The sequence below is a fragment of the Acanthochromis polyacanthus genome, chromosome 1, assembly GCF_021347895.1.
Source record: "Acanthochromis polyacanthus isolate Apoly-LR-REF ecotype Palm Island chromosome 1, KAUST_Apoly_ChrSc, whole genome shotgun sequence".
Classification (NCBI taxonomy): domain Eukaryota; kingdom Metazoa; phylum Chordata; class Actinopteri; family Pomacentridae; genus Acanthochromis; species Acanthochromis polyacanthus.
In genome coordinates, this window is record NC_067113.1 from 10,525,991 (window position 1) to 10,543,196 (window position 17,206).

Here is a 17,206-nt window from a genome sequence, read left to right on the forward strand (position 1 = left end):
GTCATGTGTCCCCCTGAACATGTACTCGTGGTCACTCGGTCAGTCAGGGCGGTGTGGTTCAGACCTGTCGTGTCTCTCCTCCCCTGCAGAGCAGTAAGAACTGGCGGGCTGCAGTGGATCTGACGGGCCGGCTGCTGACAGCTCACGGTCAGGGATACGGCAAAGCCAGCCAGCCAACCTCCCACACCACAGACTCGCTGCAGGTAGGACGCCAGGGACTCTTTCCTCATCCATCCATCCCTCTGTCTCTCCACCAGTCTGTCTGTCTTTTTGTTTCGTGGGTGGCGGAGAGGGTTGAAGCCAGTACATGTCCTGTACTACACAATAATGTAATTATTCCTCAACAGCACTTGAAAATGAAATACATTTTACATCTAGTTGAAAATAGGCCCAGTAATATGATTGAAGAATAGTGTTGTGAAATATCCTCACTGATATTATTTCACACGTTATTCAGTACCCTATTATTTGGTTATCAGAGGAACATTACGTTTTTGGTTACTTTTTTTTTTATCAAAATGATGATACATTTTTAGAGGATATTTGATATATGGAAATTTATTAAAATTAATTTTAGTAAGACCAATGTGGGATTTGTCCTCTTCTACATCAGCACCACTAAAACAGGCATCTGTAAGAGAGGACAGTCCAAAATGGTTCTCATCATTGACTTTGTTTTTGGAGCACTGTCTTTTCGTGTGTTTTTCAGTGTTGCTGCTCGCAGTTTTTTTCTGTCTGTGTTTGTGGGGTTCTATTCAGAAGATGGATGATTGCATCAGCTCATTAAGAGGGCCACCCCTGTGATCGAGACTTTAAATTAATTGACCATGTCGTTGCCTCATGCCACTTATCAGTTTGTTTTACGTTATTAAACATTCTGTCAGTCTATACAGAAATCTTGTAAAGGAAACAATAAAGTAACAAAAGAGAATTTTAAAATATACAGCCGTTATTCTGCAGATCTTCCCTCTTTGCTCTCTGTTCTGAGCCCCTTCACACACAAATAGGTATTTAAACCAAAAAAAACATGTTCATTTGCAGATAGGGTAGGCTCACATTTTTTTGGCTTTGCTGTAAAAATTTTTCCAAGTGCAGTACAATGGAAACCTCGAACACTGAAATCACTGCAGCGGTCCAACATGGTAATGAATCCTTGAAAACATAATCTACATATTTATTCTTTTTGCTAACAGTGAGCTAAATTATGTCTTTGTATTGATGTAGATGGGCATTTTGAAAAGGAGAGTATCTTTTTGCATTGAACGAAGCTCAGTCCGCTTCGATCATCTCTCATCTGCTTCAGCTGCACAACAAAGTCTGTATATCTAAAATGGTCAGATCTGTACTACAGAATAAATCAAAAGGTTATTGCTTTAACGTTTTCATTTATCTTGAGTCTCCGTTTGTCCTGAAATCTGCTCCAGGTTTATTTCAAATGTGTTCATCTGTAAACAGCTCACCTGATGCCTCAACTCCTCTAGGCTTTGTAATCGATCAGTGTTAATGACAGGCAGCAGTGTCGTGGTGGTCCACAGTGAAGACAGGAATCTACAGAGCAGCGTCTTTAATCATGTCACATGCTGCTCACCAGATCTTCCATGACATCGTCTAATAGGGAGGCTCACATCCCCGACTCAGCCAGTTCAGAATACAGCATGTGACTGGGCTTCCATTTCCGATCAACAACTGATCCTGGACCAGTGTGTGCTCTCCAGATGTGGTTCAGCTCTACACAGAATACACAGTCCAACACAATCCTAACTGTAGTCTGAAAGGAACACCATCTCAGTATGATTTTTATGCGCAAGAAAAAAAAGAAACTTAAAGCAAGAAACATCCACATCAGCTGGTGAATTAATAAAGCAGTTCTTAAGTATCACGTATCACTTTAAAGTAAAAAATTGGAGGCAAATGGGAACACTGAGGCTGTCATATTTTGTTCTGTATTTTCTGTTTCATTTCACCTTTTTCATGTACGTGAGTGTAACAACAGATGCACTATGTGCCCGCAGACGTTCCTCAGTTAAATGTGCCCATGGTGTGCACACTGTTTTCTACTTGTGTGACTGTCAGAGACAAAACAAAATAATGATGATTAGTACTTTCTCATTACTGAATAAACTGCTTAGTGTCTGTTACATGGGGAGTATTAAATGAGCGAATGAGGAAGTGCTTTAGGTACAGACCAGATCTGCATGGAGCACTGAGAATGCAACTTTTCTCAAATTTATATTTAGAACAAACATAAATTTTACATTTCCATGACCTTCCTATGGATTTAGCAGTTTGACTTTTACATTTGAATTTGGTCTTTTTGTTTTAGTGTAGTGTGTGGGTGTTTGTGTGTGTAAATACATGATTACAGGTCCAATTTCAGCATTTAAAAATGATCAGTGTCATTTTTTTTTTAATCTTTAGTCACCACTATGCTCCACCTACAGCTCCGTCTGATTGGTTCTAGTCAGTCAGTCAATTTTTTATTTGTCAATTACTTCACATGCATTAAACATACAAAGGAATCGAAATTGCGTTCCCCGCTGTCCCATACGGACAAGTGTAAAGACAGGACAAACGGTGAAGTGCACAGACACAACAAAACACACAAATTAGACAAAGAAAAATAAGTAAATAATAAAAAATGCCAATAAAGGCACTGTGGTTCTTATAAAAGACAAGATAGGATAAAGATATGGTTTTGTACTGTGAGGTAGGTCTGTTGTGCAAGGTCAGTGAATCCATGAATCCATGATCCAGTTGCAGAGTAAGGTGCTGAGTCCCAGTTGACCAGTTTGCTGTGGTGCAATGGTCGTGCAAGATCAGTAATAATTTAACAGCAACAATATTGATAATAATAGCAATAGCAGCAGAGGATACAGTTTTACATAGAGCATCAGTGTGTCATAGTCCAGAGTGAATTCTTATATTTGGGGGGAGGGATAGATGGCATAGATGCCATGAAACAACACTAAATAATGAACATTAAGTTCTTTTTTAATTAAACATAAACAATCAGAGGCGTTTCAACAAACAATTTTATTGAAGTTTCTGTAATTTTACATTTTGTCACCAAGGTTTTCATTTTTATCAGTGTACATGTTGGTTAATAACAGATCAGCTGATCCCTAAAACGTGCATTTTGAAAAAAGCATATTGAAAATGAAAAATTCTAATAAAATTTTCACACCATTGGTCCAGAATGTTATCCTCTAAAGCCCAACGGTTTACTTCCACTGTTGATCGACAGAAAACAAAAAGAATCATCCAAACAATAGAACATGATATTTTGTCGTGATTAAAACTGTAATGTCACAGCTAATTAATGCTCTAACATCATACATAAAGAGTAGAGTTACACAACATGCTTTCCCAATAACATCCCGATGTAAATAGTTTGTTCCCCCTTAGGTCAGATGACCTCAAAATCTTTAGTTTGATGCAGTCAAACAGGGAGAAGTGCAGTTAATCCTGACAGGTTTCACTTGAGGGGAGGCCAACAAACTGGTTTTAAGTAGTTCTAAAGTAATATCCACATTGTTGACAAGATTTACATTAATCACACTCACATGCTCTATATATACAGTCTACTATATGTATGTTTTGTCAGCTAAAACATGCATGTTTTTTTATGTAGTAGTATTAATAATAATTCTACCCCAATGTAAAACAAGATTATATCATATATATTGCATAGAGGATTAAAAAGAAGGTGATTTTTTTTATGTTATTAAGCAGTGTATTTTCTATGTTTTTGCTGTTAACCAAGTTAGCTACTCATGCTTTAATATTTTGACTAATGACATAACTTGGAGATAACTGTCTTAGCAGTTTCCATACAGTTACACATATATATATGAAGTGTTTACACAGCAGACAGATTGCAGCACACCCGATGAGATAAGACTATTTGCACAGTCTATCTGTTTTTGCTGCTTTTGTGCTCAGAATATTTGATAAATGTTTTATACGTTTTACAAACAGAGGGGTGTGTTTGTGTGGTTTTCAGCTCTGGCTGGTGCGTCTGGCCCTCCTCACCAAGCTGAACCTTTTCCAAAATGCTGAGCTGGAATTTGAACCCTTCGGCAACCTGGATCAACCAGACCTCTACTATGAGTTCTACCCGACTGTTTACCCTGGAAGGAGAGGTATATACCCAAACACACATTTACTTTGTATAAAACCACACCATTTTCTCTTCTTTGGCCTGTTATTGACATTTTATGTGGGAGGAGCACTCTTTGTATTGATCACAGCTCAGCAGAGACTTTACCATAGAAACCACTGCGTTGTACAATCATTCATCTCTTTCTATCTCTTTTCATATTCCGTCCGTCCAAAAGCTGCTCCATGAACTCTCTTGGACAGCCAACTGTAGGTTGAATAGATAGTATTCGTGACAGTGCTGAAGAGCTGCTTTGAACACTAATCTGTGAGTTTTGAATGTGTTATTAGCCTGCTCTCCGAAAAGATTTTACATTTTACCCACGATTTTTAGGATACACAAGCAACCACCACTGTCCTATTAAATATTCAAAGGAAAGTTTCTGCCAGGAGCTTGATATCATACTGTATCGTCAAGAAGCTCCAACAACTCTACTTGTCTCCAGCAGTTCTTTGGTTTTGTTTTTCCTCTTCTTACACTGCATGAATTGCTCTCTAATGTATTCCCATTACTTTGGATCTGCTTCGCCCCTCGGGCTACCACAGTGAAGGCAGTAGCAGAGACACAGCTGCACACACACAATCACCACACACACCCACACTCTTCCCAAAAATAAAAAAACAACACTTGAAGCTACACTGCACAGCCTCTAAAGAGAGCACCGATTGACTTTCCATTGCTCAATATTAAACGCTTTGTGCCCTACTAGGTGCTCACAGACAAACTGGCATGAGTTGTGTAGCCTGGCATCAGAAGTCGAACATTTCTCCAGTCCAACGCTTGCATCGACTATCTATTACCCATGATCACACTCTTTGAACGCCTTAAGAGACGGCTGCCCCATGTATCGCTCTCCCAAGAATTAGGATCGACTGAGCACTCGAAAAAGAATCAATGTTTGTCTGTTATGAATTTGTTTGCCAAATGAAAAGTTGAGTCCAATTTGGACTCAAACATTAGAACCTGCAGGCGTGTGGTGCATCTCCTGAGGTTATTTAAATGTCTCCAGTGAGTGTACAGATCTTTTACATGAAATCATAACGATGCCCTGTTGAGTGGGCTGGTAAATGCAGTAGTGTTTGTATTTAGTGGTTTTCATTGTATGCTTCAGGTTTAACAGCTGAGTTATAATAATAATGGATTAGATTTATATAGCGCTTTTTTGGCCACTCAAATCACTTCACAATGGATCCATTATTCATTCACTCACACATTCGCACTCTGGTGGTGGTAAGCTACATTTGTAGCCACAGCTGCCCTGGGGCAGACTGATGGAAGCGTGACTGCCAATCCGCGCCTACGGCCCCTCCGACCTCCACCAACATTCACACGCATTCGTAGACCAGTGTGAGAGCAGCACTGGAGGCAAGGGAGGTAAAGTGTCTTGCTCAAGGACACAACAGCACATGACTAGACGAGAGCTGGAATCAAACCACCGACCCTTCGATCATTGGACGACCCGCTCTGCCACCTGAGCCGCAGCCGCCCCAAGTTAAATGCATTTCGTTACTCATCAAACATTTGCAACGCCGATTTTTCTGAACTTGCATTATCCAATTTGCAGTCTTCTTCTTTTACTAATTTAGTTGCTGCGTTGTTACATAACATGACAACTGTTTTATCTGTTCAATGAATAGAGTCAGGACCTGGTCAGGCTACAAAAAAACGTTCTGTATGTATTTGCAAAAGTGAGTGGTACAATCATGACTAAAGCCAAAGTCAGGATGTTTGAAAGCCAGAATCCAGATTTTTGGACACAAACAAAAAAAAACGAGATTTTTCCCATTAACACCCGGTTTTCTTTTTTTTTTAAAGTAATGTGATAGCAACAAAATTTGTCAATTTTATTTTCCTGCAGTGTGTTCTGAATTTGGCTTTGAGATCTTTTCTGCACTATTTTTTAAATCTGATGGGAAATATTCTTCTGGCAAAAAACTGCATGTATGGTGCAAGCTGTGAAATGTAATGAATTAGTATAAAATGCAAAATGTATATGCTGTTTACTAAGAATACCTTTCCAGTTTAAAAAAAAAACAAACAAACGTATCCTTCATGATTATACCTCTGTAGCTGGCCGGCTGCCCAGCAACAGTCAAACACCAGCCATTCTCATTTCCCTACTGACCTAGCTTACTGCCAGTTATCTGACTACCCCTAGGAAAATAAGTTCCATCCATTCTCTATACACCGCTTTATCCTCACTAGGGTCGCAGGGGGTGCTGGAGCCTATCCCAGCTGACTCGGGTGAAGGCAGGGGACACCCTGGACAGGTCGCCAGTCTGTCGCAGGGCTACATATACAGACAAACAATCACACTCACATTCACACCTACGGGCAATTTAGAGTAACCAATTAACCTCAGCATATTTTTGGACTGTGGGAGGAAGCCGGAGTACCCGGAGAAAACCCACGCATGCACAGGGAGAACATGCAAACTCCATGCAGAAAGATCCCAGGCCGGGATTTGAACCGGGGATCTTCTTGCTGCAAGGCGAAAGTGCTAACCACTATGCCACTGTGCAGCCCGGAAAATAAATTAACACTGTTTATTTCTAAAATAATAAGTATTTTTAATAACCACACCTCTTCTGCTACTGGCTACATATGGGTTTTATTATTTACACAACAAGTGCTCCAGTAGAGGGCAGCTGGAGTTCTTGTTTGTTTGTTTTTTTCGTTGTTGTTAAAAGAATAAAACCAAAAAAAAGAAGCACTTAAGATTACCGACTGACAATCTACATGTACGTATTTCCTTGCACTAGGGCCAGAACACCCTTCGAATTGTTTGGGAATATGAGAGCATGTCAAGGAAACTCTCAGACTACAGAAAACATCCCTGTTTCATCCTGAGATGCTCTCAGACTTGTCACCAAAAGCTCACACCTTGTCTCAGACCGTAGAGCAGAACAGGACAGGTTCATTTCACTATTGATACTCTTCAGACAAGAACACAAAGAAGTCCTGCTGCCCTCCTCTGAAGCTCTTAGCATTACTAAGATGGCTGGATGACTGAGAACATACACAGACATTTCTTTTGTGGAATAATTTTCAGTCTGGCAGAGAAAGGTTTCATAAAAGTGGACAGTACAAATGGGTTAAACGATAGACACTCTGTCTACTCCTCAGTGTAAGAACTGTCTTGCGTTGTAGTTTCACACACTGATCATGATTAGCATATCAAAGTGCACCAAAGTCAAGCTTTGAATACAAAAAAAATACATCTGGCTGTACCTAAAGGTGATTCCTTTCAAATAAGTTGCTTTAGCTCCACATAGATACTGAAGAATATGTGCACCTACTCATCAGAACATCCAAAACTCTACATTCAAGTGTTAATGAACTGTATTCATTTTATTCTGATGAAAATGACTGAAGATACAGAAGAGATAATCAGTTGAGGACACCATGGTCAGTAAACCCATGTACAGTTGTAACCAACACTGGGATTTGTGGGGGGAAGGAGAGAGTATTGTGTTACTGTAGATGGGTAAGATAGAAAGCACAAGCAGATAGAAATTGAGATACATAGATTGTCAGAAGCAGCAGCCAACGATGGACCAGCTAGCTGCGCCTCAGATCTGATGACAATATCAAAGGGACCCTGATCAAAGCCCGGGGACTCACCTGAATATAGGCACTTCCTCAGGGATGTGTGTGTGTGTGTGTGTGTGTGTGAGACAGTGAATGATGTCGAGGCAGAGAGAGACAGCGGGATGAGGCAGAGAGATGAGTGATGGAGCTGTGCAGCACACAGAGAGAGAGAGAGATGAGAGGGTTTAATAAGCAGCCATACGTAGCTCAATGCCATCTGTAGGTTCCTGCCTCCAGGGCTGTGTGCAGTCTGTGTGTGGGTGGATGGGTTTATATTCTCATCTCGCGCTCTGTGTCTCTCCGTCTCTCTCTGCCTTCCCTCTCTTTTTTCTCTCTTTCGTGCTATGTCCTCATCCCACCCTATTTCTTATTTTTTCCTCACACATTTTCTCCCTTCATCTCCTGTTTTCCCCTCGTCTCCCCTCCTTCCTTCCTCCTCCTTGTCCAGGCTCCATGGTGCCGTTCTCCATGCGGCTGCTGCATGCCGAGCTCCCCCAGTACCTGACCAAACCCCAGGAGGCTCTGGACCGCCTGCACAATCTCAAAACCGTCTGCCTGGCTGTTAGTAGACACATACACACACCCAAACACCGCCTCTGGATGAACATAAAGATATGCATACTCTGTAGTATTCGCACAATAAAACCACACACCCACAGAAAAGCACATTAGCCGTACAAATCCTTAAGCCCACCTGTGTAAACATCCAAATATGGCTGGATTTTGGAGTTATTGAATATGCAGATTTTAATACACACACAAAAAGCCCTCAGTGCTGGCAGCGAACCAACTTACCCCACTGAAGTTAGAATTTCACCCCTCCTTAACAGATTCTGGAGAACTTGGAGAAGGGTTTGGCTGAGGATGGCAGCATGATCACCTTAACCCAGGAGAACAGGCAAGGTAAGGACACACACATCTACACACAGACACACACACACGTACACACTGGCACACACAAACAGACATTTGGCTACAGACCTGGCCGTGGTCCCAGACTGCATCACACTGTGGGAGGAGAGTGAGGTCATGGGGCCCTGGTGGATAAAACACACACACACACACACACACACACACACACACACACACACACACACACACCAGCACTGAGGCAGAGGCACACCTGGTGCAGGACTGCAGCATACCTCGGCCACACACACACACACAGCCACACAAACGCACCAATGCGGTGCTCTAAAAGTGTTTAGCACCTCACTGCTTCGGTACTCGTGCTGAATATCAAATGGTCTCTCCAGCCCTTCACTCCAAGCAGATCAATACTGATCAATCCCATCCAATCCACTCCCATCTGCTGAAGTGTGCCAGGGAAATAAGCAGGCGCCTCCATCTCAAATGTTTAGGAAGTCTTATGTTTGTAAGTTGTTTTTGAACGACTTTTCAACATCTGTTTATCAGTTTACAGAAATGGACAATAAGCAGCTAATTAGTGAAGTTGAGCTAAAAGTACGCAGACGTCTGCTTCTGATTGGGTGATGCATGTACTAATGCATGTGTGAGGGTGCACCCATTCTGCCAGTTTCTCCCCTCCCAAAAGCACTGTGCTGGCTGTGTCCTCTGCCTCTCCTCTCTCTACCCACGCAGACAGTCGACAGTCAAGTCAATAACGCAGGGCCTTGCCTTCACACATCAGACCCCTACTGAGTGATTAGCTCCACTCCCCAGCGCACACACAGACACACGTGTGCAGCCATGAATAGTAATAGGCAGCGCACACAGACTCTTCCACAAGGTGCACTGTCTGAGAGGAAAAGAAAGCGGAGTGTGCCGCAGTGTCTTCCTTCCTCACCACCTCCCCTTAAAATAAGCCCTGGTGTGTGTGTGTGGGGGGGGGGGGGTAATGAGAGGGATGAGGGCGAAGGGTGGACGCATGGGGAAGAGGACGGTGTTACCAGAAAAAAAAAGTCATGTGGAATGAAAATAGGAAGTCACTCAGAGAAGTGAATCCCCCCGTCCCTGACTGTCTTCTTCTTCTCCCCCTGACTGTAGCGTCTCTGAAGCTGTGGAGGTCTCGTCTCAGCCGGGTCATGTACTCCATGGCCAACTGCCTGCTGCTGATGAAGGTAGGGCTGTGTGTTTGTCAGCCTGCGTTTGTGTGTCGCTGTGTGTGTGTGTGTGTGTGTGTGTGTGTGTGTGTGTGTGTGTGAGTGTGTGAGTCTCAGAGATCTCTGATGCCAGGCTGGTGGAGGATTCACAGTGAAATCCCCCCAGACTGACCACTAATTGGATTCTTGGTCAGTGAGAGAGAGCGAGTGAATGTGAGAGAGCAAGAGGAGAGAGAGAGGATGGGGTGTGGGTTCTGATTGGACTGGAGGTGGAGACACAGTGCCACCTACTGGTCAGAGGTGAGATTACACTATGTTACAGCTGCTGCTGATCAATTACAGTTTCAGTAAAAATGTTGCATTTAATGAATAATGATCATCTTTATTTGTAGAGCACCTTTCTTTACAAGACTTAACCTTAAATTCGCTTAAACTTATCTACATTTAAAAGTCATTTTTAATGTAGAAGTACCGGTATATGGACACAATATTTGTTAGTAGGATGCATTAATTGCCAGGTGGGACTTTTCATCCTGTTTAGAATAATATATCACCAGAATGATCCTTTAAGGAGATAAAACCACAATAAAATCACATAAACAAAGTTCCATCTACTTCCTATAAACAGACTGCCTTTTATACAGCACACTGTTTGCAGTGAATACAGAAAAGATTAATGACTGTTTTTGTTTGTATAAATATAGGGTTTACAGTAGTGTTTAGTGCTTCCATATTTTATTATTTAATGCTGAATTTAACTTAAGCAAACATCTGAGTGAAGCAGCGAGAGACAAGCTCGACGGAAACACAACTAAAATACATACAGCTGCAACTTCAGTAATGGATTAGACATTTTGTTTTAGTTTTCATTTAATCATGCAGTGCGACTAACCATTAATCTGTTTCTGTGAACTTTCTTCTGAAGGTTTTTTTTAATCAAAAACTGACACCTGATCAGTTTTAGACCCAACCAGGTGCCTACGCACTAAAAATGCTGACAGATTTTGAGACATTTTGGATCAATTTGAGGAATTTTTGCGTAGTTTTGGACATTCTTTTGAGTCATTTTCAACAGTTTTCCACTATGTTGGACGATCTGTAAGGCAGAATGCATTATCTGTATTTATAGAAATACAGTATAGCCATTAGTAAATATCATTGTGTAGCTGTATTATACTACATCATATCTAGTTTTGTGAGGAGTTTTAAACATCCTGTGACACACACACACATGTAGAGTGAACACTTTCCAGCCCGGTACACACTCCCTCCACACACACACACACACACCTCTCTGACCTCTCTCTGTCGCCCGCTCAGCATTCCAGTCACCAGGTGAGCGATGTGTAGCGTCACAGTTTGGAGGTGGGAGGAGGGTCACATCGCCCTGCTATTACTCCATATGTTTGATTAATGCTCGCTTTCTCTCCATGCCTAAACTCTGCTCTTTTTTACCACGCTCGCCCTCCACCTGTCTCCTCCTCCCACCGTTTACCTCACTTTACCTCTAACTTCTCTTTTTGTCTGCTGCCCTCTATTCTTCTCTTATTATCCTACGTGCCTTTTCTTTGTCTTTAATCACTGTCTCTCTGTCCTCAGGACTATGTTCTGGCTGTGGAGACCTATCACTCCATCATCCAGTATGAACCCCAGCAGTGCGTGCAGCTGCTCAGTGGTATCGGACGCATCTTCTTGCAGGTTTGCACATCAGCAGATAGATGGATCTAAATGTAATAAAGCCTGAGATTTATATCGATTTTTCAATTTAATTCTCAAGAAATAAATCTTTAAATAATAATTAAGTAATCACAATAACTGCCCAAAATGTTTAAGTGTTCCTTGTACACGGATTATGACTGACACATTCCTACTTTTGGCTGACTACTCATTCATGACTGCAGTTCTAAATACTGTTCTTTTTTTTCTACACTGCTGTTCAAAAGTTTTGGGTCACTCAGAAATGTCCTTATTTTTGAAAGAAAAGCTCTTTTTTCCATGAAGATATCATTAAATGAATGATAAATCCAGTGTAGACATAGTTAATGTGGTAAATGACTATTCTAGCTGGAAACAGCTGATTTTTAATGGAATATCTCCACAGGGGTACAGAGGAACATTTCCAGCAACCATCACTCCTGTGTTCTAATGCTACATTGTGTTAGCTAATGGTGTTGAAAGGCTCATTGATGATTAGAAAACCCTTGTGCAGTTATGTTAGCACATGGATAAAAGTGGGAGTTTTCAGGGAAAACATGATATTATCTGGATGACCCCAACCTTTTGAGCGGTAGTGTGTGTTGTCCATATCTTTTGAGGTCACCAAAGCCTTGTGCTATGCTCAACGTGTATTTTCCCCACACTGAATTCTCATTTCAAAGTTTTCCTGAAATAATATGCTCATTGGTTAATAATATATAAGCTTCCTGGATAATTCAATATTTCTGCAGGTTTATTATACCATCCTTTTTAATTTCTTCTTTCTGAGAAACTGCTTTTTCTCGTTAGTTTGGTGTTTTAATGACTATAAATAATACTCCTGAGCCTCATCCGCTGTTAAGAGGAAAACACACAGAATTGGAAACACTTTGTTCTTGTAGTTAGAATCAAACTGATTGAAAGCTTCAGTGATTTTGATGTTTTTTTTCTTTAGTGAGAGTCACAGTTCACTTCTCCCGTTGCATTTTTCTCTACACAGACTCAATGCTTCATTTATAAAGGAATCAGGTTTACTGCCGCTAGAAGAGCTTTTTATCTATCAAAACTAATACACTGTATGTGCACAAAATGGATGGAACTTTAATAGCCTAGTTTCCTTACAATTACTCCTACCTTTTAAATTCACTGTGTCAATATTTCTTGTACAATCAGCAAAATAATTGTTGTTGTCGTCCTTTCTTTACTACTACATGGAATCTAAACTACTTCTCTTTGCCCTGCACAAACCTTAATACACAAAGTGAGATCAGCTGGTAACATGTCGCTCCTGCTTTTGTTCTTTGTCAGATCGGAGATGTAAAAACGGCAGAGAGATACTTCCAGGATGTGGAGAAAACCTGCCAGATGAAAGGCAGCCAGCTCAGCCACACCACATGCGTGTTAATGAACAGGTACATCTGTGTTGAGCATTTAACGCCTCTGTATACCGTTCAGGATGATTCCTGCTTTGTGGACTCTGTGCTTCCTTCAGGGCTTTTCACAAGTTCATGCTTCCTCCTGGCATGAGATTTAACACAGGAGGTCACACCTCTGTAGCTGTGGCTTGAGGTAATGTGGAGAAAAAGGCAACGTTCAGGTGACAACCCGTCTCTCACGTTAAATGGCAGGAGCTTGGTATCTCCATGCAATCATATCACTCATAAATAATACCTAGCTGTTCTTATTTTTACTGTTTTGTGTAATAGGTCAGAATGAACAGACTGGAATGAAAGCAAAATGATATACACACGTGGACAAAATTGTTGGTACCCCTCAGTTAAAGAAGGAAAAACCCACAATTCTCACTGAAATCACTTGAAACTCACAAAAGTAACAATAAATAAAAATTTATTGAAAATTAAATAATCAAAATCAGCCATCACTTTTGAATTGTTGATTAACATAATTATTTAAAAAAACAAACTAATGAAATAGGGCTGGACAAAAATGATGGTACCCATAACTTAATATTTTGTTGCACAACATTTTGAGGCAATCACTGCAATTAAACGATTTCTGTATTTGTCAATGAGCGTTCTGCAGCTGTCAACAGGTATTTTGGCCCACTCCTCATGAGCAAACAGCTCCAGTTGTCTCAGGTTTGATGGGTGTCTTCTCCAAATGGCATGTTTCAGCTCCTTCCACATATGTTCAATGGGATTCAGATCTGGGCTCATAGAAGGCCACTTTAGAATAGTCCAACGCTTTTCTCTCAGCCATTCTTGGGTGTTTTTGGCTGTGTGTTTTGGATCGTTGTCCTGTTGGAAGACCCATGACCTGTGACTGAGACCAAGCTTTCTGACACTAGGCAGCACATTTCTCTCCAGAATGCCTTGATAGTCTTCAGATTTCATCGTACCTTGCACACTTTCAAGACACCCTGTGCCAGATGCAGCAAAGCAGCCCCAAAACATTACTGAGCCTCCTCCATGTTTCACCGTAGGGACAGTGTTCTTTTCTTCGTATGCTTGGTTTTTGAGTCTATGAACATAGAGTTGATGTGCCTTACCAAAAAGCTCCAGTTTGGTCTCATCTGTCCAAAGGACATTCTCCCAGAAGCTTTGTGGCTTGTCAACATGCATTTTTGCAAATTCCAGTCTGGCTTTTTTATGAGTTTTTTTCAGCAGTGGTGTCCTCCTTGGTCGTCTCCCATGAAGTCCACTTTGGCTCAAACAACGACGAATGGTGCGATCTGACACTGATGTACCTTGGCCTTGGAGTTCACCTTTAATTTCTTTGGAGGTTGCTCTGGGCTCTTTGGATACAATTCCAACGATCCGTCTCTTCAATTTGTCATCAATTTTCCTCTTGCGGCCACGTCCAGGGAGGTTGGCTACTGTCCCGTGGGTCTTGAACTTCTGAATAATATGAGCCACTGTTGTCACAGGAACTTCAAGCTGTTTAGAGATGGTCTTATAGCCTTTACCTTTAAGATGTTTGTCTATAACTTTTTTTCGGATGTCCTGGGACAATTCTCTCCTTCGCTTTCTGTTGTCCATGTTCAGTGTGGTACACACCTTTTCACCAAACAGCAGGGTGACTACTTGTCTCCCTTTAAATAGGCAGACTGACTGATTATGAGTTTGGAAACACCTGTGATGTCAATTAAATGACACACCTGAGTTAATCATGTCACTCTGGTCAAATAGTTTTCAATCTTTTATAGAGGTACCATCATTTTTGTCCAGGCCTGTTTCATTAGTTTGTTTTTTTAAATAATTATGTTAATCAACAATTCAAAAGTAATGGCTGTTTTTGATTATTTAATTTTCAATAAATTTTTATTTATTGTTACTTTTGTGAGTTTCAAGTGATTTCAGTGAGAATTGTGGGTTTTTCCTTCATTAACTGAGGGGTACCAACAATTTTGTCCACGTGTGTACCTACTATATGTAACCTAAGTTTAATTCCACTCTGTATCTTAGATATGCTGTCCAGCCTCCAGGCATTTACACATGAAGCTTAAGCTGTTCAGTATTTTAAATACACATATAGTATTTTAACTTTGTTTAAATCTCCATGTCATTACTGATTGTTCACCCATATCAGCATGAGCAAAAAGTGTGTTGATTAATTAACAGATGCTTGATTGTTTGATGTCCAAATAGGTAATATACAACATGCAGTCCCCTGTTTGTGTACTCTTGATCTAGATTTACTTTTTGTTTGGTCTAGAAATCCTAATAGTGCAACATAAAATAGTGGTACGATAAATCTACACTACTGTTGAAAAGTTTGGGGTCTCTTAGAAATGTCCTTATTTTTTAAAGAAAAGCATTTTTTTCGGTGAAGATGCCATGAAATGAATGATAAATCCAGTGTAGACATTGTTAATGCAGTAAATGATTATTCTATCTGGAAACGGCTGATTTTTAATGGAATATCTCCATAGGGGTACAGAGGAGCATTTCCAGCAACCATCACTCCTGTGTTCTAATGCTACATTGTGTTAGCTAATGCTGTTGAAAGGCTCATTGATGGTTAGAAAACCCTTGTGCAGTTATGTTAGCACATGGATAAAAGTGGGAGTTTACATGGAGAGCATAGAATTGTCTGGATGACCTTAAACTTTTGAACATTAGTGTACATAAATAAAATAATCTAAAGGGAGAGTCGTATCTAGCTATTTGGTGACCCCAAACTTCTGACCAGTATTGTACGATGAGTCCAGTTTATTGTGGAATAACTTGACTGGTCCTCTCAAAGCCCTGACCTTAATCCCATCCAACACCTTTGGAAAGAAGAGGAACAACTGAAAGCCAGACTTTATCTCCTGGTATCAGTGCCTGACCTGACAAAGCCTGTTGTGGATGAATGGGAGCAAATCCCTGTAGCTGGATTCCAAAATCTGTTTGAGAGAGAGAAGTTCCAGCAGCCGACTGATGCTGTGTTTGCATTTGTTCCCAGTAGTGGATTGACATGCAGGAAACAAAGGGGTAGAGAGGAGGAACGACATGCAACAAAGGTCCCAGACTTGACTTGAATTCTGATTGTTTCAGTTATGTAGCGTGTGTTTGGTTACCAGAAGAATCTGTTTTGTTTTGTGGTTCTGAAATGGCGTGTCCACCGATCACATCCTGGTGGGTGTTAGCTTGTTTAGCTTCTACTGCTAGGAGGACCTGTTATCAGAACTGTTTGTGGATAAAGTGTGTATTTGTGTTTTTCAGGGCTTTTGTCTACCTCAGTCAGAACAACTACGCTGAAGCACATGCATCCTTCATTGAAGTGTTAAAAATTGACCCAAAAAACCCTGTTGTAAGTACTACCACATCCACTACCCTACACTACTACTATAGTAGTTAAACTATTAACTCTACATTACACTAATTAGACTTCCTCATGATTAGTCCTTGGAGCATCTATTAACTCAGATGTTTTGAGGGATGATACCGTAGAATGGTCAGGCTTGATCGTGATCAAAATTTCATATTCATCATTTAAAATCTAATTATATAGAGGTATATTGTTGATAAATGTGACCACATCAAGTCAAGGTAATGTCAGAAAGACATGATTTGATTTAATTACTGCACCTCAGAGGAAGAGTTCAGAATTTAGAAAAAAAAACAATGAGTAGAACAAGAAGATTAACAGTGAGTTTAGTGCATAGCATTTCCTAGAAAATCTGCAGGAAAATAGGACCATTTTGTCGCTCTGTTTACAGTATTCACCCAGTACTGAGCTAGGAGTGTAACAGCATGTACATTTTCCCTGAACTGTCCATTCTATGACATTTATTTAGGTGTAAATGTTTTCACAGTGAACAAGATGTTGCTATTTTAGCTGTAGTATGCTAGCAGGGTTTGTTGGAAAAGCGGGGAAAACACCATGTGAATTTTATTCAAAGAAGAACCGTCTTCACTGTCAGAAAAAGAGAGAAAGTCTGTGTTAATCTGTGTATCTCCAAAAGTGATGCTACACTGCTGACTCAACTCTGATGGTTGATAGAAGGAAGAAAGAAGAAGACACCATGCGCTGAACACAGGCGTGTGTTCTGCATGTGTACGTTATGTACAGATACCGAATCACGTGACCTAAATATGTAGCGGGAGGCGGGAATTGATGGGACTCAGAAACACTCCCACAGTTTAATCAGTTGTTCCTTGGATCATTTCTGATGGATAAGTCCTGATAAGTCCTCAGTGGTGGATTTGTAGTAGGATCACAATCAGCTGATGTAGTGTTCACTTGTTGTCAT

At 40.8% G+C, this 17,206-nt stretch overlaps 1 protein-coding gene across 2 annotated transcripts in view; it reads left to right on the forward strand.

Moving 5' to 3' along the window:
- Nucleotides 1–17,206, forward strand: part of trappc12 (trafficking protein particle complex subunit 12) — a 46,525-nt gene that overhangs the window by 23,409 nt on the left and 5,910 nt on the right. For both annotated transcript variants that reach the window (XM_022192506.2, XM_051951026.1), the window contains exons 4-11: nt 90–203; nt 4,004–4,142; nt 8,199–8,311; nt 8,581–8,653; nt 9,758–9,831; nt 11,413–11,511; nt 12,817–12,920; nt 16,176–16,263. In XM_022192506.2, coding sequence (XP_022048198.2) covers nt 90–203; nt 4,004–4,142; nt 8,199–8,311; nt 8,581–8,653; nt 9,758–9,831; nt 11,413–11,511; nt 12,817–12,920; nt 16,176–16,263 — 804 coding nt within the window. The remainder of the gene's footprint in view (nt 1–89; nt 204–4,003; nt 4,143–8,198; nt 8,312–8,580; nt 8,654–9,757; nt 9,832–11,412; nt 11,512–12,816; nt 12,921–16,175; nt 16,264–17,206) is intronic.